At 42.9% G+C, this 27,261-nt stretch overlaps 1 protein-coding gene across 6 annotated transcripts in view; it reads left to right on the forward strand.

Moving 5' to 3' along the window:
* The window catches only part of LOC133504416 (ankyrin repeat and protein kinase domain-containing protein 1-like), a 68,413-nt gene extending 43,557 nt beyond the window's left edge, over positions 1-24,856 (forward strand). Inside the window, exons 1-10 of one of the 6 annotated variants that reach the window (XM_061826623.1) lie at positions 5,738-8,110; positions 8,196-8,478; positions 10,418-10,569; positions 10,774-10,823; positions 11,148-11,303; positions 13,793-13,917; positions 15,074-15,107; positions 15,447-15,500; positions 15,579-15,687; positions 21,851-24,856. In XM_061826623.1, the coding sequence (XP_061682607.1) occupies positions 7,926-8,110; positions 8,196-8,478; positions 10,418-10,569; positions 10,774-10,823; positions 11,148-11,303; positions 13,793-13,917; positions 15,074-15,107; positions 15,447-15,500; positions 15,579-15,687; positions 21,851-22,886 (2,184 nt within the window). In that variant the 5' untranslated portion in view covers positions 5,738-7,925 and the 3' untranslated portion in view covers positions 22,887-24,856. Of the gene's footprint in view, positions 1-5,737; positions 8,111-8,195; positions 8,479-10,417; positions 10,570-10,773; positions 10,824-11,147; positions 11,304-13,792; positions 13,918-15,073; positions 15,108-15,446; positions 15,688-21,850 lie in introns of those variants that run through there. The other 5 variants (XM_061826622.1, XM_061826624.1, XM_061826627.1 and 2 more) reach the window with 5 other exon arrangements.
* The last annotated feature ends 2,405 nt before the right edge of the window (positions 24,857-27,261 follow it).

Genomic DNA, 27,261 nt, shown 5'->3' on the forward strand with positions numbered 1-27,261 from the left:
CCGTTCACGTTGCCCTGGAAACGGATTTGCCACCGCGCCACGCCCACGTTGCTGTTTCAACGGATGCACTGCAAGCTCACGTGGCAGTGGGGACCGACCCAAAGCCGCCTCATGTTGCTGTCCAGGAGGTGGCGACGTCTCCACAGCCGCTTCTCGTCCGTGCTCTGGAGTACCAGTGGCGACCGGCCCGCGCTCGCTCCCCGTTCTTGCTCTGGCGGCGACCGTCCCGCAGTCGCTCCCCGTTCCTGCTCTGTCAGCGACGGGCATGCGATGGGGTCGCCGCCTTCTCACGTTGAGGTCCAGGAGGAGCTGGGGAGTTCTGTGGAGCCACCCTGGAGCTGGAGAGACTTTGGGATGGCGGTCATGGCTCTGGTCCTTCTCTCCATCATCCTATTCACTCCAGATGGCTCCCAGCCGCTTCATGACCTGGCCTCGTTGGTGACCAATCCACGGCTGCCTACTGACCAAGCCTCAGTGGCGACCAATCCCTGGTCGTCTTGCAACCACGGCGTGGGAGGTTCTCATCCGGAGCAGTGGCCTGCCTCGTTCTGGTTCCTGCCTTGCCGTTTGGTTCCTCACAGAGGTCGTCCGCCCGAATCGCCCCTTGGGGACCCTGGTGCTTGGCGTCCGGGTCGTGCTCCTGACCTGTCCACCCAGACCACTTGTGTTTGGTGGCCTGGATGGTGCGCTGATTGGAAGGTGCACACCTGTCCCTCATGCAGGCTGATTATGCTGTGTATTTATATGACCCCGATGACGACTGGCCGGCACCAGTTCGTTGAGCTTCATGTCCCGTTCGAGTGCTCCGGTATCCCTGATCGACAACCCGTTGCCAAAATAAGTAATCCAGAGCAAAAGAATCAATACATTATGAAAGCGCAATTTGAGATCGGTAGTTTGTTGATCTACCGGTAGGTTTTGATATCACGTATGTATGCATTTGTGGCTTGCTATTGAGCAAGGCTGGCTGGGTAAGAGGAAATTAATGCTAATTCAGCACTTCTAAAAACAAAATAGAACTCTGTGCTATATTGATCTTTACATTTTAGATCCCATGATCATGACCTATTGTGAGATTGTATTGTAAGATTGGTGTTTTTGAGATTCAGAAAGTTTAGAAAATGCAATATATTAACCACCTACAATTTGTAAATACATCTCTTCTTCAGATGCAAGTGGATTTACTCTGATCATAATTAGAATAGATAGCAAGAGCAATACAGTACAATGGAGAGTGTGGTAAAGAAGTGAAGTCCAAGCATGGTGGAACAGTTGGCGGAAGGTGTTTGGTGTTCAATGCAATAGAAGAGTCTCCGCTAGGATGAAGGGCAAAGTTTATTAAACAGTGGTGAGGCTGGCCATGATATATGTATGATATATGATATATACGGTGGCACTGAAGAAACAACAGGAAGCAGAACTTGAAGTAGCAGAAATGAAGATGTTGAGGTTCTCGCTCGGAGTGAGCAGGTTGGATAGGATTAGAAATGAGCTCAATAGAGGTACAGCCAAATTTGGATGTTTTGGAGACAAGGTGAGAGAGACCAGACTTAGATGGTTTGGACATGTTTGGAGACGAGAGAGTGTGTATATTGGTAAAAGTGTGCTGAGGATGGAGCTGCCAGGCAAACGAACGAGAGGAAGACCAAAGAAGGACATGAGAACAGTAGGTGTTAGAGAAGAAGATGGAAAAAGATGACACGCCTTGGCGACCCCTAACGGGACAGGCCGAAAGGAAAAGAAGAAGAAGATAATTAGAATAGATAAATGCTCCATGTTACCCTTGGACTCAGGACTGCAGAGTCACGGACGCAAAACACAAACTCAGGCAGGAAGTCTGAGAGAAATTAAAATCTGGTAACACAAAGCTAAAACCAACAAAGCACAAAAGTCAAAGAAAAAAGTAACTTCTGTAAATGTGGCTCAAGATTTACAGTACTCCTTCAGGAAGGAAAGGTGAATATTTTTTAAAAATTATTTGGTATTGCGTGTATTCCATAGAGCTACAGAAAAACAAGAGAAAAAAAGAAAATGTTGGAAACCAGCCACAACTGGATTAATTCATTCATGCTCTAGAGACCAACAAGATGATAAGTCCCTAACACGCTGTAAAAGGATGCACATAAAATGTTGAATAATTTGGTTGACATCAATTTATTTGGAATTGAATAATAAATTATACACAACTCAGGAATCCATTAAGCCATGCACTCTAACAAGAATAAATTCTTTATCTGGGTATTCAATTTGCACCGATTAGAAACACTCATTAAAGCAGGAAATTTATCAGAATCAAAGTCATCTTTATTTGCCAAGTGTGTCAAAAACACACAAGGAATTTGGTCCTGGTAGAGTCACTCTAGTATGACAGCAAACAGCAATTGACAAAAAATACTTGTGAGTATAAGTTGTAAGGAGAGTTAATGAGCAATGAAAACTTCCCAATAATGTACTACTGCCAATACATTATTATAAAAAGATGGCAGCATGTCGCAATGGAATTGGAAGTGAATTGTTTAAGAAGTTAATGGTAAGAGAGAAAAAGCTGTTGGAATGTCTGCTCATTGTACTTGGCATTACTCGATAGGGCTTATCTGAAAGAAGGAGCTGGAAGAGGTGATGACATGGATGTGGAGAGTCCAAGAGGATTTTGCTTGCTCTTGTCTTAGACGTAGCAGCGTGCAAGTTCTCAAGGACAGGTAGGGGGTACCGACAATTTCTCCATTTCTATGGCAGCACCAAACCAGACAGTGGTAGGTGAACACAGGGTTAGCGTCGATGACTGCTGTGTAGAACTGCCTCAGCAGAAGCCCCAGAAAGTGCATCCTCTGCTGGACTTTTTTGAGGATGGAGTTGAGGTTGGTCTCCCACCTCATGTCCTGAACGATTGTAATTCCCGGGAAGTTGAAGGTCTTGATGGTTGACAAGACAGTTGGACAGTGTGAGGGGCAGCTGTGGCCAATGATGCCTCCTGAAGACCATGATCATCTCTACAGTCTTTAGTGTGTTCACCTGCAGATTGTGTCAGCCACAGCTCCAGCCTCTCCGTTTCCTGTCAATATAGAGACTTGTCACCTTCATTGAGGAGGCTGATGATTCTGGTGTCATCTGCAAACTTCAGGAGTTTGATAGCTGTGTGCGTTGATATGCAGTCGTTCGTGTAGAAAGAGGACCTTGGGTTCTTGAGGCACCTTGGTGCTGATGGTGCATGTGGAGGAGGTGGTGTCCCCTAGGCTCACCTCCCTGTGTCCTGCTCATCAGGAAGCTCTAAATCCACTGGCAGATGGCAGGCAAGACACTGACCTGGAGAAGCTTGGAGTAGAGGAGTTCATGAATGATGCTGCTGAATGGAGAGTTGAAGTCCACAAAAAGGATTTTGCACCATGAAGGTGGTCTTTGATGAAGTGCAGCGCTATGTTGACTGCGTCATGCACAGATTTGTTTGTTTGGTAGTTAAACTCCAGGAGGTCCAGCAGTGGTGCCCTGGCGCTCTTGAGGTGGACCAGCATGAGGCATTTAAAGAACTTCATAACCACAGATATCAGGGAGACAGGCCTAGACCCAAGATGTATCAATATCTGTACAGTATGTTTCATGAAATAGGCTTTTTAATATATATATTTTTCAGGTTGCTTACTTTATTACAACTACCACATTATTAACTGATAAATTCACATTTCATATGTTTCTTTGAAAGGGTTTGAGCAAGATGTAACAACACAATAACTTTTATGTGCTGGTAAATGTGGTCCCATTTTTAAGGATAATAAAAACAACACTCTTAACCATTCACTTTAGCTTATGCTTTGGAACTCTGAGCTTAATCATTTTGATAGAAAATAAACAAAACTGCTATTGCTGGTATCTACTGCAGCGCGAGCAGCAGTGGGTAGCAATAGGACCAAACCAGCCAGCGACAGATGCCATCTTTGTAATCATGAAAACAAGAAAAGTTTCAGACGATAGCTTGACTGTCCCGAGGCGTGCGTGTCTAGAGTCTTGTACGCCCGATGTGTATCTCATTGGTTTGCATTGGTTTGGGTTTGAATTAATCTCTCTCCCAGAAGTATTGGATGACTTGCTCACACGTTGACATTGACTTGACTTCTAGATATTTGTAGGCGCAGTCTTCATACATACAAAGTGAGCACGGGAACATTCACATGGAACACGTGAGCCGCTCTTATCACATCGCCTCGTGCCTCATCTGCTTAGTTTCACCCCGTCACCTTTTCTCACGCTCCTTACAATTCTTTTTCTTTGTATTTCTTCATCACTCCCCGTCTGTCACGCTTGCGTCTCACACGTGCAGTTTCTGCATATAACACACACTTCCGCTGTCTATTCTGAAAATTCCCCTACAGGTTCTACCGCCCTACTAAAAAAAAATCCAGCATAGACGGGCAAGGTGAAACCTAGCAAAAACCAGCATATACTGTTTTTTTAAAAAATGGTTTTGGTACTGCTCTTACTTGCTGGTGAAAAATCACACTGCTGTTGACCAGCAACCAACAGGCCCCTTTTTGCTGGTGTCACCATCTACCAGTGGGCCAACACCAGCATGCTGGAACCTGCCGACACCTGTACAACCAGATCTCAGACTAGCATAGTTGTATGTCAACTAGCATTCACCAACATTTTATGTTGATCGTAAGATAAACATAACAAACACATTTTTGGACTACTTAAATAGAGATTATCCTGAGAACAATACATATTTTTAAAGTTAATCCATTTCAGGCAACACGTATTAATACTCATGACACATTTCTGGCAACGATTACCTGGCATCACGGTTTGCTGCATTATTCATCAAATTGTACGAAATGTATCAAACAAAACTGATACAGTAACATCAGTAAAAACCGCATTGACATTGAATAACAAATAATAATAACAACACAATTTCTTTGGTATTACATGGCCATGGATATTGTTTTGAGGTGGTGGATCTTTGCCTGAAAGTCCATCTTTTTGTCAATGTCGTTAATCTTCTTGGTGATGAACCCTCCACATTTTGTCACCCAAACATCCACTGTTTCCCCCCCACCCCTCGATTCACGCTTCACCCCAAAATAAAGTAAGTCAAATTTCATGCAAGTGTGTCTGCCTGGTGAGGGTAGTCAGTGTCGCTGACGCCCGCTAACTATGATGGAGGAAAAAAACTGGGGGACTGGAAGTGATGTTGAAATGATTTATCGAAACATTTTTACGTCTCATGCATTCTAATTGGATGTCAAAATGTGGCATGGATGGGGCACATCATCCATGTCCCATCACCTTTCCTGCGCAAACTGTCATTGTGGTTTTTGGCTGATTAAAAATCAAACATTTATTTTTTAATGTAGCATATATTTATACAGACTGGTACATTTGGGTCTACAAATCAATGACAAAAATGACATCCGATTAGACTGCATTGGGGGAGCAAACCTTGGTGTTCAAGGGCTACAGTTGTTTTTTTTAAATGGACAAATTCACCAGGTCATTTGGAAATAACGTCAAAATATTTCCTCCAATAATACAATAATATTGTGTTCTTTAAAAATCTTGTTTATTATTATTATTTTTTTTACAATAAGTCTATTAACCAGGTACTCAATTAGATGAATAATACAATAAAAATGAAAAAAGAAAAACTTAAAAAACAATAAAATTGTTAACATTCCCATTTTAAATGTTATGGTTTATTATTTTACTGGTAATTACTGAAACAGTTATTTGACTGACAATAAGTCAGTTACAAAGGATTTACAGGAATTAATTGAATATGAAGTAAATTATGAATAAAAAAAATCGAAAAGTTTATTGAAAAATAATTTTATTTCCATTTTAGCATTTCATTTAGAATCAAGCAAAATTACCCAACCAACCAAAAAATTGTTAAATGTTTATCCATGTAATTGTATTAATATTTTATCAATCAGCCAATTATAAGAGAAACAATTATGAAATAGAGCTAATGAAAAAAATACTTTTCGTCCCATTTTCAGGAGAATCATCTTAATTAAAGCAAATAAATATTGACGTGTTCTCTCATATAATTGTCTTCACAAAGCATCATGGCAAAATGTTGGAACCAATTTTATTGAAGCATATGTGTAGCTTTTCAGTAACGCATTAATGAGGGACTGACTCACATACTCCAAGCATTCACTGTACGACAATGCCGTATTCACTGTACTACAATACTGTGTCGCTTCAGTGTCTGCCACTCTTCAATGTTGTTTGGGTGTACTTGGCACCCTCAAAGCTAACACAAAACGGATCAAGGAGACTGCATTTTAAGCAGGTTAGTTAATAGAGGACATTAGGGGTGTGAGCGAGTGAGGTAGGTCAGTTTGCTCTTGCGTGGTGGAGCCTGTTAATGTGATTGGCCGCCTCGCAACTTGCAGCTTCCATCAACGAAGAATGACTTCTCTCCCTCAGGTAGCTCATCAGGAATCTGATCACGAGTGCCTGGTTTTCATTGGAACATCAATCCAGGAGCCTGTGTGAGCTGGTAGAGCGTGAAACGGCGCCCACCAGTGTATATTTAATTCATTCAATTGCAAAACCTGCATATCAAGTTGAACGTTCCAAGGGAAGGAGAAATGAAAATTCTGTACAGTGAAACCTCCAATTTCATACACAATCTGTTCTGTGATGCTGTTTGTCTTCCAACCATCCATCCATTTTCTGAGCTACTTATCCTCACGAGTGCTGGAGCCAATCCCAGATGTACACAGTAAATTGGTTCCAAGCCAATCGCAGGGCACATGGCAAAAGACAACTGCCAAACCTAGGGGCAATTTAGAGAGCATATTTTGCGGATGTGGGAGGAAACTGAAGTGCCCGGAGAAAACCCGCGCAGGCACGTGGAGAACATTCAAACGTCACAGAGGCGCGACTGGGATTTGAACCCCGGTCCTCAGAACTGTGAGGCCAACGATCAAACCAGATGTCCCACCGTTCCGCCTGTTTGTCTTCCATTATACTTTAAATTGTAAACCAAGGAATTGAATGATACACATTCTTGCCGGAGGTGCAAGGCTAACCACACCCAGGACTGGTCATCAGTCACAAGGCACATCAACACAGACAAACATTCACACCCATACGCTTCAGCTCTGAGTGGAAAATGAACCCATTCCACCTCAAAGGTAGTCAGCTAAATGAATAACAGACACTGCGCCAATAGTTTCAAAAGAGTAATTGAAGTGATCAAATGCAAAAGCAGACATTCCCAATCTTTTGTGAATTTAGTAAAAATCACCTTTTTGTCCCCTGGTATTCAAGTTAAAGCTAATAATTAATAATAATAAAGCTAATAATTTGTATTTAAGGTATCTGTGTTTAATATAAATGAGGCAATTTAAGAGGGTAATTTTGAAAAAAAAATCACATTAAAAAGTCTTTTAAAGATCGCTATGATGTGAATTCATTTCAAATCTAGACAACTCCAACAAAATAGACAGATGAGTGTAGTAGAACTACAGTCATTCCAAAGAAAGTCATCATCTTCACTGGTGCAATCCTCAAAGGAGCTAGATTATTCCAGATGTCCTGAGTTTCGCTCAGAATTTCTATGTAGAATGGAACAAATCACTCCGTCACTTTAAAACACCACAGACTATGAGTGATTTGTGCAAGTGTGTGTTGCTACTTCCGCAAGACCGAAAAGTAGACCTGCAATGTTCTTAGTCATAAACCGGCTTTGCAACATTCAGTGCAAACCAGTTTTCAAGGCTCACCTCCTCCCAGAAATATCACAACGGCAGTTGACTTGATACGCCTTTCAGACATACACTTGATTGTGCATCGATGTTTTGCACCTTGCTCCGGTCCCTGCGGTGACGCAGATCGATGGGACTATGAGGAGGAATCCTTTCGATGGTCGAGATTAGAGAGCAAGTTGTGTTTGTGTGAAGTGGAGGGCATCACTCATGGATTATCCAGATGTGTCTCCTGGACAGTGCAGGAGCTTCAAGAAAAACGATTTTGAGACAGACTGGACTAAAGTGGCAGAAGGCAAATTTGGCCAAGTATACCAAGTCAAGATTAAATTGTGGCGGGAAACATGTGCCCTGAAAGTCTTGGACACAAACGTGGGAAATGGCAGCCTTTACAGGTCGGTAGCTATGATGTCATGTTGCAGAGTTGCAAATAGGTGTTGTACCACAAAGTGCGATTTGAAGACCATTGTTTTGTTGCAGGAACCTAATGAAGGAGGTGTCCAACATAGCAAAAGTGAAATTCAAGTATATTGTGTCGGTCTATGGACTGTGCGATGATGTGCCTGCCATTGTAATGGAGTTCATGAGCAATGGATCGCTGGGAAATCTCCTAAATAGTCACAATCTAATGTGGCCCAAAAAATTCCAGATGATTCACGAGGTCTCCATGGGCATGAACTTTCTCCACAGCCTGCGACCCCCGCTCCTCCATCTTAACCTGAAGCCATCTAACATTCTACTGGATGACCATCTTCATGTCAAGGTCAGTTGTGTAGAGAGATATCAGTATGACAATTGTGGGAATATCTGTTCATCTTTAGGAAGAGTGGCAGGCAGGGCACTCATTTTTTGCTAGTACTTAAGAAGTACTACTTAAGAAGTAAAATATATTTACGTAAAGGCGGCCCGATGATGCAACTGGTGAGGGCGTAGAACTCACAGTTGTGACGACTGGTGTTCAAACCCCACGGCCCCACGTGTGTGGAGTTTGCATGTTCTCCCGCTGCCTGCGTGGGTTTTCTCCGGGCACTCAGTTTCACCACATCCCCAAAACACACAACATTAATTGGATACTCTAAATTGCCTCTAGGTGTGCAACCGTTTTCTGTTTCCATGTGCCCTATGACTGGCTGGTAACCAGTTCAGGGTGTACCCTGCCTCCTGCCCGCTGATAGCCGGGATAGGCTGCAGCACTCCTGCCACCCTTGTGAGGCGAAGGGGCTCAAATAATCTATATATATATATATATATATATATATATATATATATATATGCTCCACATATCACTCCACATATCACTCACACACACGCACCCATATATATGGGGTGCGTGTGTGTTCGTGATAATATGGGGTCATTGTGTGTGTGATATGTGGAGCTTTATTTCTATTTGCTCCCCTTCCTTGGAAATTAACCTGATCATTGTTGGCTAAAATGCATGTAAGCTTTGTGTTTTCATCTACTCGTTACATTATGAATATGGTAAGCTATTGTTGTAAAACACAGCATATGTATGGTTTTATAAACCGGCTCTGCAGCCACTGATACGCTGTAAAATGCCATGTTGGAGTTCAGCTGAGTTGAGTGGGTGGGTAGCTTCCACAAAATAGGCAGGTACTTGAATATGAATTGACTGTCACAATGTCAGGAATTTCAAATCCACCTCTTTTGCAAGCCTTACGTCATTTATTGATTTTTGCATTCAATCAAAAAAAAAAAAAAAACCACATCAACCTTATACTATGTCACAGACTCATTTTGACATATGCATAGAGCAGTAGAAAGAAAAACAAGATTCTGATGGAACGGGACCGTTAACAAATATGACAAAAAGTGGTTTATTATTCATCCATCCATTTTCTGAGCTGCTTATTCTTACAAGGGTCACAGTGCAATAACCCATCTATTCCAGCTGTCATTGGGCAGGAGGAGAGATTCACCCAGATCTGGTTGCCAGCCAATTAATTGCAGGGCACATAGAGATGAACAAAAGTCCCACTCACAATCATACCAAGGGGCAATTTGGAGTCTCCAATAAATGCATGTTTTTAGGATGTGGGACAAAACCAGAGAGCCCAGAGAAAACCTGCGCAGGCACAGGGAGAACATGCAAACTCCACACAGGCAAGGACAGGATTTGTACCCCGGTACTCAGAACTGTGAGGCCAATGCTCTAACCAATTGTTCTACCATGCCCCCTGAAACCAACAATATGATTTAAAAAAGTATTATAACTTGGTTTTCTCAGAACAATTGATGAAAAAAGGATGAAATCTGATGAATTAAAACCCCTGTAAAGTGATAATGAATATCACTTGTAACTAGAGAACAGTGTTGCTAACCAATTTGGAAAGGTAAAAAACAACATATGAGCAGCTACACTAGCTTGAGGCCCCGATCTATTTTGGTTTTCAAGTCACAAACTTTAAACTGTACATTTTTCACCCTTTTCGCCAATGTATCTCTTCTCTGGGTGACGTGCACACTGACTAAAGCAACCACACCATTGTCACCTAAAAGGGAAAACGTATTTTTGCGGCGTAGACATTCGCAGCTAGCTAGCTAACAGCATGTTGCAGCTGGGCCAAATAACTGCTTGTGGCGCATAATACTTATATAGCAGCAGAAAATTAAGTATAAAATGTATCAGCAAGACTCAATATCACCAGAGCTCTAACCCTATTTCTAATTATTCTGTTCAGATTTCAGACTTTGGTTTGTTTCGCTGGGAAGATGGGAAAAATAAGAAGTTGTTCATGGAGCATCTGACAGCAAGAGGGAACATAAACTACATTCCTCCTGAGATCTTCTCTCATTACTGCGATTCACCTGGACTTTCCTTCGATGTTTATAGGTGACTCTCAAATCACACAGGCACAGTAACTCCGTATTGTACAGCATGCCAGATTCATCAAGTACTCTATTACAGACAGAAAATAATTTCATATTTCAGAAAGATGAATCAATTACCTCACGTGGGATACGAATTATATCACACGCACAGCAGACGACATTGGTCATTTAAATCTCAATTTTCTGTCACTCCTTTCATCTACAGTTTTGGAATTGTAATCTGGGAGGTTCTGACTCAACGGAAACCTCACGCAGGTGAGAAATAATTCAGATGAATCATTCTGAAAAAAAAAAAAAAAACACAATTGAAAAGGAAACGATTTGATGTCTGAATTTTTCTCATTTCTCATCAACCTTTAATTCCTGCCTAAACATGTACAAATAGTCTTGCTCATTTTATAAAACAAGGCAGCATCTCTTATAACACCTTGTAAATTGGATTCTGTGCCAAAAAGGCGGTATTTAATCCCATTTTGAAATACTGCTGCCTTCCACCTTTACACAAGCGTGTTCTTGAGAATTTGAGGTCAGTGTGGACACGCATGACCAACTTGGCTGACATGTATTTTGTGGATGCAGGGTGCAGCATGACCACCGTGCTCTTAAATGTGTCACATGGCAGGAGACCCAGCGTGGACCTCATACCTGAGCAGAGGCCACATGAGTGCGATCAGATGATCAGCATCATGAAGCAGTGCTGGGATCAGGAGCAAAATAAGAGGCCGCCCTTCTCAGGTACGCAACACTGAAAAAATATCCTGGTCTTGCAGTTATAATGTGGCAAAAATTGGTCACATCATGTATTCATCTGTCTATTTACACCATGTGAGCAATATCTCCATAAATTTGGTTCCTATCATTCGGTCCATTCATATGTAAATGGGAGAAAAACATCATCCCCATCATTTTTGTTTTTGGTCCAATTTTCATGAACTGAGAATTTTTCTATACACGCAAAAGGATTATCCATCCATTTTCTGAGCCGCTTATCCTTACAAGGGTCACAAGAGTGCTGCAGCCTATCCCAGCTGTCAGGAGGCGGGGTACACACTGAACTGGTTGTCAGCCAATCACAGGGCACATAGAGATAAACAACAGTTGCAGTCACAATCACAATTCAGAGATCCCAATTAATGCACGTTTTTGGCATGTGGGAGGAACTCGGAGTCCCCAAAAAAACCCACGCAGGTACGGGGAGAATATGATAACTCCACACAGGTACCACAAAATGGTTGTTGCCCAGTTGTGTCTAAAGTTGCCCATAATAAAAAGCATTTAAAAATGTGTACTTTTCCCATATCGCGGTCGGAGGGACATAAAAACATTTGAAGAGTTCAGACACAAAAGCAGATATATCCATTTTTTTTGTTTCTGTAGATTTTGATTTCGATAATATATATAAATCAAATATATAATATATATAATTATATAATACATATATCAAAGTATCTGCAGAAACAAAAAAAAAAAAATGGCTATATCTGCTTTTGCATCTGAATGCTTTATTTTCTTCATGCTGTGCAGCCCCTTTATTGCACTGGTGTGTCTTGTGCTGCCCACAACAAAAGTTCACTCAAAAATGTGCAGTTTTTCAGTAGTAGTGGTGCCGGTACATTACATGTAATGTTGATTCAAACATACAGTAGTGTACGTGCATTTGTCTTTCATTTGTCTGTTCAATCACATACTGTACAACCACCGTAAAATTGTTCATTGACACGGGTAGTATTTCTATTCGCTCATTCATAAAAACAAAGAATAATTTCGCCGGCAAGAGAACCTTACAGCACCTGGTGTTCCCAGGCAGTCTCCCATCCAAATACTAATCAGGGCCAGACCCACTTAACTTCTGAGATCTGACGTTCTCAGGGTAGCATGGCTGTAAGCCTCCCATTTACATGGAGTACAACATAAAAACAGTGTGCTCGTTTTCATTCACACAAAGAAAAACTCTGGACCTCAGAGAAATTCTGAAGACATAAAATCACACATTTTTATCCTTCGAGCTCCTACTGATGAAACGTCTAAATACTTTGGTTTATAGTGGATATTTGTGCTTAGTAAATACTCCAGGTCAAGTGTTCTCTATTTTCAGCGTTGGTCATGATTTGTGGCTACAACTGAAAAGAAGCTAATTTCCCAAAAGTTGAACTTTGAAAAGTAACAGTTTGTTATTGTTGATCAAAAGTCAAGGGTATTTTCAAGGAGTATTGTTATCAATGTGGACACACAGACAACTGCTAATACAGAGTACCATCCATCCATCAATTATCTACCGGTTTTCTAGGTTGGGTCGCGGGGGAAATAGCTTCACCAGGGATACCCATACTTCCCTTTCCCCAGCCACTTCTTCCACCTCTTCCGGAGGGATCCTGAGGCGTTCCCAAGTCAACTGAGAGACAGTCTCTCCAGCGTGTCCTGGGTCGTCCTTGGCCATCACTGCAGACGCTGCACTAATCCGTCTGTCGATCTCCCGCTCCATTCTTCCCTCACTCGTGCACAAGACCCCAAGATAGTTGAACTCCTCCACTTGGGGAAGGATCTCATCCCCGACCTGGAGAGGACACGCCACCCTTTTCCGACTGAGGATCATAGTCTCGGATTTTATTGCCGGCCAAACGCTGACAGCGGTCATACAGGGACCGAACAGCTTGTATCAGGGGAATCGGTACCTACAGAGTACCAAATATACCAAATTACACTTCTTTCTCAACTGTATTAATTTTCTAAAATTGTTTCTGCGGGTGGCATTTTGAAAGGGTTTTACAAGTCTGCAGTGTATTTGTATTATTAGCACTCAGTTACCAAGATGAGATTCGTGAGAAGGACTAATAACACACACTTGGCTCAACAGCAACATCAACAGTGATTAATTGCTTTACCCCAAACAAAGTTGTTTTTTTATTTTGTCAGCGGATGTTACGCACGAATAAAATGTTATTTTGTTTTTTTTAAGGGAATCAGATGTCACATCTGGCCTATTTTAGCTCAGACAAGCTCTTAAATCTTAAGAAGTCATCTTCCTTCATAAACAGCAGCTAATAACCTTGACTGTGTTCTCGATGAAAGCATTAACCTGCAAGTCATGCGTGAAGGTATGTTCTATGATACTGCTCCACTGATGAACAGATCCTTGTGGGGGTTTAGCGCCGCATGCAAATGAATAATTTGGTTTAATCAGGCAAATTCATGCTTGTTCTTGACTGCTTTTTCTGTTTTTGCAGAAACTGTGAAGAAAACGGAGGCCTTGAGTGAAGTTTTGAAGATCCCAGGACCGATTGACTGTAACAACAGCAGCGCAAACCGGCACAGTTTGGAATCTCGAAGTCACGTTTTTCCCACCTACCAAGTGAATTCAGTTTGATAAGTATAAATTCAGCACACAGCAGGTCATGCTGTCTAGTACACTATTTAGCATAATTTTGAGAGCCAAGCCATCAGCCTCACTGACCTTAAAAATCTAACAAGAGTAATGATGATCCTATTTCAACTTACCTCCAAACTGACTTAATGTGAAATTTTTCAGGAAGCCACGACTTGTTTAATCGTATGAATGGCAATAGGTAGTTATTGTACCAGTAGCTTTGGTGTTCTATTGAAAGATTTTCTTCTGCTTATCACTATATGTCACTGGCGTAGAAAGTTGTACAAAGATATAATTGCAATTGATTCATAACGATTTTCAAATGAATTAAATATAATTCTGAATTGTTTCTCAATACAGTATATGTTAGATAATTACTGAAAACCTGCAAAGACTGAGAATGATATATTATTGAATTTTGACTAACAGTTTTTTACCACTTCAGTTTTCCATTGTCATCCTGCTTCTATTCTACAAGAACACGAATACCTTTGTTCCATCAATGGTTATCTGGTGAACTTGCAACATGCAGTTCGCTTGCTAACAATCCCTACACCCTAAAAATGGTCTTCCCTTTGGAAGGACCGTTGGCATGGTTTTAAAGGGACTTAGTGTCGACCATGAGTGTTTAAGTGTCAAAAAATGCTGTAAAGTTGGGCGCGGGAGGGGTGGGTTATGTCTCATCTGACAGTCTGCATGTGGAAAAGGGCTTCAAGCTGCCCCGGCCTTGTTGTTGCATGGCACGGAAAAGCCCAATGAACCTGCTGGACCGTATTCCAGCCACCATATAATTTAGGTGGACATATTTGTGTGGCCTGAACATGTAATGTGTAGGGAAAAAAATGCTAGATGAACTCCCATCCATTTTTGCAAGAGTAGTAATAGTATTTAATTGACAGATGAGCGCCCAATGGGTTCAGTGCATTCGGTAGACACTCACAGCATTTGGGTGTGGTTTGATTTTTCACAATTTTGAAATCTCATTTTATATACATGGTGATATAGGTCTACCAGCTCCTGCGTATCGTACATGTATTTTATTTTTGTTTCATCTTAAGCTGAATGAGTACCTAGGTGGTGAATTTCACCAGAGACAAAATGATGTTTGTGATCATGTCATTTCTTGTCATTTCTGTCTTAGATTTCTTCCCCTTTGTTGCCTGACCTTCCTGCAGGTAAACACAGAACAAAGCATGACGCATCCTCAGCCAGCTCGGCTTCTCTTTAAAAAGTGTGTCACATTGTACTGTACAGTCGACAATTAGTGCATGGAAGAATTTAAAATGAGCTCTTATCCCAAGTATTACTGAAATGATCCACAAGCGATGTCATTTCTCCATTTGTCGGTAACCTCGACCCAGTAATAAAACGCTTCTGTAGACTCGGTGAAATATTCCACTTTACGACGCCGTGTTTAACTTGTTTTCACCGTTTACGTTGCGCACAACATGCCAGAACAACTTGACTTGAAGTGCATCACATTCCTGCAACCACTATATCCTCTCATTCGCCAGATGAACAATGCAGCAAGGACAGCGTGCTCTCTTTCCTATTGAAGAAGGACTTCGGTAGTTTCCGATTGTCGGTGAAACGGGAGCACATCAGCACGCAGTTCAACGGTAAAAGGAGCCTCTTGCATTACACAGTGGCCAGCGGGGATGCAAAGAGCGTGGCGCACGTCCTGACTCTGGGTGCTGAAGTCAACTGTGTGATGGCCCAGGGGTACACACCTTTGATTGTGGCAGTCCTAAACAGGTCAGTACTCACACGCATTGGTACACACTATAAAATGTGTTTGTTCGAAAAAAAAAAACTTTTAAAAAGTGGCAGACACTTAATCAAAGGAAACATTCAAGTCAGTACTTAAAAACCTCGGGCAGGAGGTTACGGAGCATCCAGTGAAAAACCACCAGGCTGAGGAACAGCTTTCTGGAAGTTATTACACTAATAAATTCATCCCTGTATAATGACAACTTTATTCTTTTTCAAGTTCAAAGTAACATGTAACTACAGTACATGCAATTCAAGCATCCACATCTTTACACTCCCCCTCACCTGTAAATAATTGTTTTAACCACTTCATCGTGTAATATTTGATCTTGTTTTACTATTCTATTCATATTTCACATGTACTTGGTCTTATTGGGCTAATCAGGGACCTGACTTATCATATTTTGTGCCGTGTAAATATGTGTTATGGCAAATAAATTCCTTCAAACAGAATCTCAAAAACAACATATCCTTCTGCCTTTGAAGGTAGACTTGCTAGTTTGGCATTGCATGCTGCGTTCTCACAATTCCACATTTCTCAGTTACTCAATGCAATGTCGGAATACCAACTTGAAAGGATGTAGTCCTAGGATAACTAAATCTTCTGTACCAATTTCATCTCAGTATGTGTCTAATGGTTAGATGGGTGTCATGACATTTGATCAATTCTCAGCAACTCCACACTATGCAATACTTGTGGTTGCAGTGGATTTTTTAGTTGTTGCTAAATAGAAATTACCGGTCTGTCTCTTAGCAGACGGCGTGATGAGTGCATTCAGGTAGGACAGGATTGACATATCCGGAAGATACTGACAATCCTTAACTGTCACATTCTCCACTAAGGCAATTTCGAGTCAAGTCTGTGGTGGGGTGCGGGGTGAGGGGGATTGTATAAGTATAAGTGAAATTGTTTATTTCAAAAGAACAAAGCACGCTCTGAATGTACCCTGGTGAATTCACTACGATTAATTCTAAGAATAAAATAACTGGTGAAATTGAGGGTGTATTCACACCTGCCACATTTGGTCTGCTTTGGTTTGGACCTTTTGTGCAGGTGTGAAGCAGGGTTCTAATAAATATTTTGGGATTTTCAACTGTAGTTAGTGTACTTTTTTTTTTTACAAATTCAGTTAATTTTAATTACTTTTTACAGTAGGTTTAGTTTTTATTAGTTACTTTGTCAAAAATGCTTTGTTTTTTTTACACAACATATTTGTCACGTTTGAGAGATTAAAAAAAACTTGACAAAGAAATACCATTCTAAAAATGTGTTCACTGTGTAACAGGTAACCACCCACAAGTCAAACACATACATAACATTCCACAAAATTTAAAGCAGGACCCTTTTTATTGGCTTCTACCCAATGATATAATTTCATTACACAGTAAAAGTACAATTCTCAAACGACTGCTCGACCCTCCTTGTCCAGTGAATCAACCCCAAAGGCTCATGTATGAAATCTGAAACTAAGAAAAAAAAAATTTTTTTTGCTATAATTATAGTTTTATCAACAAAATGTGTTTTTATTGTATTTTTAAGTTTTATTTTATTTAAATAATTGTTTTTTTCCCCATTTCATTTTTTTTTATTTGGTTAATTTTTGTTTCGCATAACTTTCCTGGGAATACACACGAGCGAATCTTGGTGCTGTTGCACGGGAGGCGGTCGAAGAGACGGTTCCCTCCGCACCACCATCACACATCAGTACAGCTGACAGGTTGGAAGAAAGGTGTTTCCTGGGTCTCTGCACATTGATCATCAGAGATATTGTCAATTGGGGCACCATTATCTTTAAGGAAAATACAGGTGAAGTTTTGGCATGCCACAGTTTGTTCTTTCGGGCTGGTGTTACCGGGTGAGCAGTATCCCAAATTTTGCATTCATTTTTAGTCGGCACATAATTTTTCATAAGATCTGAAACAGAGGTGGAGTTGACAGAAGACGAAACAACACGTAACAAAGGTCTAGGTCCCATGAATACAACACAGTCACTCGGGGTTTTAATTGCCGCTTGTTCTGCTACTAGTAAAAAATTGTTTACTGCGCTAACGCCTGTCAAAACCCTAAACCACTCATCAACAGATATGGCTTTGTTTATAATACAACTCTTCTCTGTGATAAATATTTTCCGGGTTGGTTATGCTCACAGCTGGGAATGATGGGTATGGGGTATTTTTGAGCAATTTCCCAGATCAAAATACCAAAAAAAACAAAAACACCAATAATAAGAATGCCATAGATTCCTGCTCTCCCTCTCTTGGTCTGAAAAGCAATCGGACCATCTGTAGGAATCATGGTTAGCAATAAAAAAAAAAAAAAACAACAAACAATAAAATAAAAGTGCAATTACGAGTCGGTAGCGGGGCGAATTATAGAATAATGAAACCACTTAGTTCCTTATACCTCCAAGTAGACAGCTTTGGAGGTACGAACAGTCACCTTGTGGGGGCTGGACCAACGGGTTCTGACCACTTACGAAAGAGTCGTTTAAGGTAGACAGATGACCATTCAGGAAGATCAAGTGCAGGAGGTTGTGTTAGAAGAGCGTCCTGGATCTATGAAGGGACATTAGAAGCAAAAGAATGCAGTTCTGTCCAAAACAGTTTATGAGAAAACTTGGGAGACACAGCGCCTGCCTCCAGCGGTTGAAGTGAGGAGGAAGGGCCAGGCATCAGACGAAGTTCATAAGGAGAGAAACCAGTAAGGCGAGACACAGTTTGTCTCACAGACATTAGAGAAATGGGAAGAGCCTGAACTCAATTCATGCTGGAAGAGGTACATATTTTAGCCATTTTTTCCTTCAACGTGCGATTCATATGTTCAACTGAGCCTTGACTGGTGGGGTGACAAACAACCAAACTTGCGAGTTAACCCTAACCACTTCTCTACAGTAGCTAGGTGTGTGGATGTGTAATGTGCACCGTTGTCCGAGCGGATGAGAGCAGGGAAACCGCACATTGGAATCCAGTGGTTCACCAAAGCTTTCATTACCAACATGGCGTCTTTGCGAGCGCAGGGGTAGGCTTCAGGCCATCCGGAAAAGGTGTCAACAAAAACAAGAAGGTAGCGCTTACCTTGAACATGAGTGATCATGTCTGTGAAATCCATGACCAGTTCCGCACCGGGCCAGGTGGGTGGGTCAAATGAACTTGACAACGGTCTAAGCGTGGGGTGAACATTGTGTAGCTGGCAAATATTACAGTCACGAGAGTGGGCATCACACAAATCAGACATTTTAGGATGACACCACATGCGAAGTTTGGTTAGCATGGCTCTGGGGCCAATATGAGCCATAGAGTGAGTTTTGGTGAAAATATATTTTGTTCAGGAGAGGTGTTGTGCTGTATTTTAACCAATTCACTAAGAGACGGTGGTTCGAGCAGGTCAGGAGAGGATTTGTCAGATAATTGGAGAAACATCTGTGGGACATAGCCCACAGCCTGCTTGGCAGCGAAGTCGGCAGCATTATTGCCGAGGGCTGTGGTTGAAGTGGATTTGGAGTGGCCAGGGACCAAGGCGATAGCCACCGCCGAAGGTTTGGCCAGGGCTTTATCTAATCATTGTATCAGTGTGAAATGTACAATAGGAGTATATTTAGCTGTTTTAAAATAATTCTGTTTCCAGGCAGACAGGTCCAACACAGCAGCAGAGATAGCGTAAGATGAGTCAGAATAGACAGTGACAGATTGTCCGACCACCAGTTCCAGTGCAAGACAGAGTGCAAGCCCTTCCGCTGCCTGGGCTGAGGGAGCAAATGTTAGTACAAAAGAGGAAACAGTTACAAATTCACCTGAGGGCCGCAGCCAAAGAGCCATTCGGCTTACGGTAACAGCAACCATCAGTGAACAGAACCCTGCCGTTAGTCAGAGGTTGGACAGAGAGATCAGCATGTGGATGAAGAGAATCTGTAGAATAAAAGAACGATTCTCCGAGGACACCACTCTGCCCAAGAAGGTCACGGATTTGCCACAACACTGAAGTTTTTTTCTGGAAGCTTTGAATCCCATCTCATGCAAACGAAGCAAAACAAGTTTAGTTAGAGAAAAACACAACTCTGCTGTTGGGGCTGCCAACAGGAGATCAACATACATCAGGAGTTTACATCCGTCTGGGAGATCTCGAGCCTGCAGCAATGATTTCAAACATTGATTAAAAATTCCAGGTGTATTTTGGAAGCCTTGTGGCAACCTGGTGTATTGCAAATTGCGTCCCTGATATCTGAATGCAAACAAGTGTCTACACTCCAGTGCGAGTGGGACACAGAAGAATACTTTTGCCAGATTAATCGCTATGAAGTACTTCAAACCAGGTGTGATGCGAGACAACATTCTGTGGGGGTGTGGTAGAGGTAACAATGGTGTGGTCGTTAACATCATTAACAGCTCTCAAATCATGTGGCATACGCTAAGTGTTACCATCTGCTTTTAAAACTGGCTCTAGTGGTGTACCCCACGAGGAGGTGGATGTTTCCAAGACTCTAGAATTCCACAGGCCAGTGAGCTTGTCCTCCATCCCCTGGTCAGCAGCTGCGCGTCAAGGATATTGAGGTCTGTAAACGTGAGATCCCAGAAAAACAGGGATTTTAATGTCTGGTGTGTTAGTACAATGTCCAACATCAAAGGGTCCAGTGGACCAAACTGATTTAGGGAGTTTGTTTAACATTGACCTGCTGTCGTCATGATCAGAGTAGTCACGTCCGTGTTCTCTAGTTAGGGTCTCGTGTTCTAATATAGTGTGATTAGTTGTCGTAGGTGCGTCAGGAACAATGATGCAGTATGCATCTGTAGAAAATGTCCGGGAGCGAGATGTTGAGTGAGGAGTGTGTTGCCCCTGTGTCAACGAGACAACAGAGATGGAGATCATGGCACCTGCATTGCCAGACCCCTGGCTTCCTGGTCACCCCTAGTGGTACTGTCCAACCTGCTGTTGTCCATTCTGCTGCCCCGGGGGGGGGGGGGGGGTGCCAAAACTGTCATTTCTGCCTCTGCCTTGCCCCCCTCAGTTGTTGAACCAGCCACCACGCCCTTGCATTGGAGCTTGAGGAGCTGTAAGATAGTCTTAATCCAGTGATCGAGAGAACTACAACCAGAACACCCTTGATCACGTTGATGTTGCACTCTCCCCTGGCCCCTCCACACTTTCCTGCGTATCCATCCCGGCTATTACCCTAGAACCCACCTGGCTGTCTAGGTCGTTGTGTCTGCCAAAAAATTACATCTGGTGTGGTTTTGGACCTTTATGTCTTGCCTGTGCTACTTCTAAGTTAAGAAGTTGCTTTTGGAGTTTGGTAATTTCATTATCCTCACCCTGTTGTTGTCTTCAATAAATTTTGAGGTGATGCACTGTCGTCTAAATCTAGACTCATCTCTGGACAGGAGGTCAGGGTCAGCTTTAAGAGTGGTCTGTACTGGTTCAGGGAGACCTGACAGGATCCCAGTCCTGAACAGAGCCTCCTCCTAACCAGACTGTTCAGGGTGATGTCCAGTTGATTCAGTCCAAAGTTTAGTACAGTTAGTCAAGTGCTCAAGTGGGTCGTTTAACATAGGGGAAAGAAGTGGGTGCGGCTGTAACAGGAGTGGGGAACCTCTCTCTGATAGCTGTGGCCAGACGCTGGAAGTGTGCTCTCAGTATGGTTCCATTGGGTACGTTAAGCATACCTGCAGTTGTCTCGATTTCTCGGTGTTCAATACTAGTGCAGGATCTAGATGCTGCTTGTCTCCAGTCTCCCATGGAGAGTGTATACCCCTGTAAAGTTTCCACAAAACTAGACAGCCATGCATTACCACCAGAAGAGAGACGAGACAAGTTAGCAGTAAGACAATCAACATCTTTAAGATCAAACGGCTTGTATATTGGACCTGCTGGAGCCTCTATCATCGGCACCATTGTAAAGCAAAGCAAAGTAAATTTATTTGTATAGCGCATTTCATACGCGAGGTAACGCAATGGGCTTTACATGATTAAAGGCCTTTGAAAACAAAGAGATAAAACATTTAAAATGGGATAAAAACAAAAATGACAAAAACAATTAAAACTGCATACAGTGCAGGATAATCTGCTCAGAAAATGGATGGATGAATTGTGAAACTGAATGACCTTAAGAACTTGGCCTGAATTCTGCTAAAACTAATAGTTTCATTTCTGCAGGCATCACGATATCATGGCTTTGCTGCTGGAGCATGGTGCCAATCCCGTTCAGGGAGATGAGGACCACTGGACACCCATTCACTTTGCAGCTCAGAACGGTGATGACAGGGCCGTACGACTGCTTTTGGACAACGGAGCCGTCGCGGATCCCCGTGAAAAGTTAGGATGGATGCCCTTGCACCTGGCTTGCCAGAACGGCCACGAACCGGTTGTCCGCCTGCTGCTAACGCGGCTGTCGATCACGGTGATAGGGGAAGGGGAGGAGGTGCAAAAGAGGACACCGCTTCACCTGGCTGCTGCTTACGGACACACCAGTATTACTAAATTGCTTCTTTCTCAAGGAGCAGATCTCAACGCTACTGATGGCTCCCTGTCCACTCCACTTCACTTGTCAGCCGAGGCAGGGCATAACAGAATTGTACGACAGTTGGTGAAGAGCGGGGCTGTGGTCGATGGTGCAGACAAAAGAGGACACACTCCACTTCACCTCGCGGCTCTTAATGGCCACAATGGCATATGCAGGCAATTACTGTCAAATGGGGCCGACCCGGATACAAGGACCCACCAGGGCTGGACTGCCATGCACTTGGCTGCCATAAAGCGACATGAAACCACCATGGAGGAACTAAAAGTTCTGGGTGCTAGCGTCAACGCTCCTGGAGAGAACAATTGGACTCCACTGCATCTTGCCTGTCACCAGAGCGAGGCCGAAATGGTGGCCAAGCTCCTGGCCGCCCAAGCCGACCCGAATGTGACTGAGGACAGCGAACAGTGGACGCCGTTACACGTTGCCTGTGCCAGCCTCAGCTTCCCAAGTGTCCTGCACTTGATTTCTCATCACGCAGACGTGAATGCTGTGAGTGCAGAAAAAGCGACACCTTTACATCTTGCTGCCCTGCATGGCAACATCCCCATTGTTAAGGCACTCCTGCTCAATGGAGCAGATAGAGCACTGCAAGACTCTTCCGGATCGACACCTGTTGACGTGGCAAAGATGCACGGAAAATATGAAATAGTCGAATTACTAGAGCAATGATACCCATTTTTATTCTGTTTTGTTTTTTAACCTATTCTGTTCAACTTCCTAGTTATGCAGTATGAGCAGATCTGTATGCCTTTTCATCCTCAAACAGTTTCACTGTACAAGGGAAATGTTAGATATACTCCGTTTTTATTTGTAATAAAATGCATATTTATTGGAAATACAGTGGGACGGAACGAAGCTATATACAGTATATCATCATCATCGATGTGTGTGTGTGTGTGTGTGTGTGTGTGTGTATACGCATTAGGGCAGCATAGTGACACGACTGGTTAGACCATCTGTGTCACAGTTTTGAGGACCGGGGTTTAAATCCTGGCCCTGCCTGTATGGAGTTTGCATGTTCTCCCCATGACTGCGTGGGTTTCCTCCCACATTCCAAAAACTTGCCTTAATCTGAGGCTCTAAATTGCCCCTAGATGGGATTTTGGGTGCGACTGTTGTCCGTCTCTATGTGCCCTGTGATTGATTTGCAACCAGTTCAGGGTGTACCCCACCTCCTGCCCAATAACTGCTGGGATGGGCTCCATCACTCCCATGACCCAAGTGAGGATAAGCAGCTCAGAAAATGGATGGATGGATATAGGTATTTGGCCTTGCAAGATCAGCCTGATCACTAATTAGTAAGTTTAAAAAAAATTAATAACCGGTCTGATCTCAAGATGGAGCAATGATTTAAATGACCTCATTTACTGTACATACTTGTGCACTTAAATGTTTAAAAACTATATACATGCAATAAGCAATGTATTTTTGTTAATCTATTTATGCCATTGAGGCATGGTGACAGACCAAACAAATTAATGTTCTTTATTTGATGGCAGGAAGTACATACAGCAATTAATGTATCTACTTTTTGTGACATTTTTTTTGTTTCAATTGTAAAGTATGTGCCTTGGCTAGAAAAAGGTTGGAATTCACTGCTCTAGTTAGTTAGTGGTAAACAGAACGACACAGTTTACACACAAATACGAGCTCTAGCACTAGCTTGCCAGGCTTCGTGACATTTTGTTGATGGCTTGCCTGTATGTCCTAATACAAGTACGTGAACATACCTCATGCATGCCTTACATGAACATGTCCTGTCCTGAGGACTGGTGACCACCAACGCACGTCCAACGTCCCCACCCACACATTTTCTTCTTATAATACAATAGGAGCGATCCACTCATGTTGTAATGACTGTATCCTGTTGCATTTGAGTTGACCAGATTAAAGCCCACTGATAATAAAATATGGGATGCGGTGGTTGAGATACATACACATTATATATATAAAGGGCAGCATGGTGGTACAACTGGTTAGAGCGTTGGCCTCAAAGTTCTGAAGACTGGGGTTCAAATCGAGGCCCCACCTGTGGGGAGTTTGCATGTTCTCCCCATGCCTGCATGTGTTTTCTCCGGGCACTCCAGTTCCCTCCCACATCACAAAAAAAGCATGCATTATTTGGAGACTCTAAATTTCCACTAAGTGTGATTGTGAGTGTGACGGTTGTCTTTCTCCATCTGCCTCTACGATTGGCTGCCAACCAGTTCAGGGTGTACCCCGCCTCTAGCAGATGACAGCTGGGATTGGCACTAGGACTCCCATGACCCTTGTGAGGATAAGCAGCTCAGAAAATAGATGGGTGTGTGCGTGCGTGTGTGTGTATAAGAAGCGCAACACAGTAAATGTCCAACATCTCTGCTAAGTTAAATTTAAAAGCTCGTAGTATTTATGAGTGTCATACTATGTTTTTAATGGACAATACTCAGCTGGAACTATATTCCAGAAGACCCATTTATTAAAACATCATGTGAAAAAAATGAAGTGAGTTGAACAAGTTCAATCCTGGATCGCTATTACTTGCCACACTATGAATCTTTTTTTATGGAACTTTCCAAATTAAAAGTGCACTGCTAGATTGTGACACGGTCAAAAGTGATGCTGAAAGATAGCGCCACTGATTAAGTCTGTCCATGCAGACAGAAAAGCGCACATCCACATGCATGATGTTCATTTACAACAGTGACACCTTATTAAATTGAAGCGAAATGCATGAAGTTTGGAGATCTGTTGAACCACAAATTCCAATCTGATGATATATATATATATATATATATAATTTTTTTATACACATAAGGACCCACAAGAGACTTAATCAGCCTTACCAATGAAGGGTTGTGAGTGGAACAGCATCAAATCACTACATGTATGTCATTCACAAAAGAATAGCTGCTTTGTTATGCTTGAAGGCAGAAAGCCATTGCCCCATAATTTTCTCTGGTGTTGCCACAATTGCTTTATCACGGTAATGTGCAGAAACAATTCTCAGGGGGTTACCTATGTTGAACACTAGTTGACACTTTGAGGAAACTTGTTTTCATTATAGGCCACATTGTAGTTATGGCTGCCCTGAGAGAGCCTTTTACAGTTTTTTAACAACAATTGCGGAACTAGGAGTAACAATATACATAAAACCACGATTCAAGTTAGAATTTGACATCCGATATTGTCGGGGGGGGGGGGGGGTATTTCTTTTTTTATGCAAACCCATTCAATTTAAATGAAACAACTGGAGTATCTTCCCTTTAGGAATATATCATCAATATGAACAGTTTTTTTCTTCCTGTAATATTGGTATTTGTCATAATATATAATGGTGGGCGGTGCCTGTCGTGGCGGCAATCTTCAAACACGTTGGTGGAGACAAACAGTGAGGGATCCCGTCAAGCTGAAGAAGGAGTCCTATCGGGCATTTCTGGGATGTGGGACTCCCGAAGTGGCTGATAGATATTGTCTGGCCAAGCGGAATGCAGGTTAGGTGCTCGCTGAGGCAAAACCCCGGGCATGGGAGGAGTTCCATGAGGCCCTGGCGAATGACTTCAAGACTGCTTCGAGGAAATTCTTGTCCACTGTCCGGCATGTCAGGAAGGGGAAGCAGTGCCCCATAAACACTGTGTATAGTGGGGATGGGGTGCTGCTTACCTCAACTTGGTACTTTGTGAGGCAGTGGAGAGAATACTGCGAAGACCTCAATTCCGCCGACACACCTTCCCATGAGGAAGCAGAGTCTGGGTTCTCTGATGTGGGCTCCATTATCTCAGGGGTTGAGGTCACTGAGGTGGTTAAAAAGCTCCTCTGTGGTAGGGCGCTGAGGGTGGATGAGATTCGCTCGGCGTTTCTGAATGTTCTGGATGTTGTGGGGCTGTTCTGGTTGACAGATCTCTGCAACATCGCATGGACATTGGAGACAGTGCCTCTGGATTGGCAGACTGGGATGGTGGTCCCCTCCTTTGTTTCAACTACAGGGGAATCACACTCCTTACCCTCCCTTGTAAGGTCTATTCAGGGGTGCTGGAGAGAAGGGTCCGTCGGAAAGTTGAATCTCAAATTCAGGACGTGCAATGTGGTTTTCAACCTGGTTGTGGAACAGTGGACCAGCTCTACACTCTCAGCAGAAATACTCGAGGGTGCATGGGAGTTCGCCCAACCAGTCTACATATGATTTTTGAACTTGTAGAAGGGGTTCGGCTGTGTCCCTTGGTGGGTTCTTCAGGAGTATGGGGTAGCAAACCCCCGAATATTGAGCTGTTCGGTCCCTGTACAACCGGTGTCAGAGTTCAGTCCACATTGCTGGCTATAACTCTGATTCGTTTCCGGTGAGAGTTGGACTCCGCCAAAGCTGCACTTTGTCACAGAGTTTGTTCATGATTTTTAACGACAGAATTTCTAGTTGGAGCCGGTTCGTAGAGGGTGTCAGGTTTGGTGGCCTCAGCAATGCATCTCTCCTTTTTGCAGAGGATGTGGTTCTTCATTAGGCCGTGATGTCCAACACTCACTGGAGTGGTTCATAGCCCACTGTGAAGTGGCTGTGATGAGAATCAGCACCTCCAAATGAGAGACCATGTTCCTCAGTCAGAAAAGGGTGGCATGCCCTCTACAGGTCAGGGATGAGCTACTGCCCCTAGCGGAGGAGTTCAACTATCTTGGGGTCTTGTTTATGAGAGAGGGAAGAACAGAGCGGGATATCAGCAGGCGGATCGGTGAAGCGTTAGCAGTGATGCAGACTTTAAATCAGTCCATTGTGGTAAAGAGGGCGCTAAATCGAAAGGCGAAGCTCTTAATTTACCAGTCGATCTACACTCCTACCCCCACTTTCGACTAAAAGAACAAGATCCCAGATACAAGCGGTCAAAATGAGTTTCCTCTGCTGGGTCTCTGGGCTTTCCCTTAGAGATGGGTTGAGAAGCTTGGTCATCTGGGAGGCTGCTCCAGATTGAGAGTAGCCAGATGAGATAGCTGGGGCCTCTGATCTGGATGACTCTTGGACGCATCCCTAGTGAGGTGTTTTGGGCACATCCCACAGGAAAGAAGCCTCGGGGACTTA

Source organism: Syngnathoides biaculeatus, chromosome 8, assembly GCF_019802595.1.
Source record: "Syngnathoides biaculeatus isolate LvHL_M chromosome 8, ASM1980259v1, whole genome shotgun sequence".
NCBI classification, from domain to species: domain Eukaryota; kingdom Metazoa; phylum Chordata; class Actinopteri; order Syngnathiformes; family Syngnathidae; genus Syngnathoides; species Syngnathoides biaculeatus.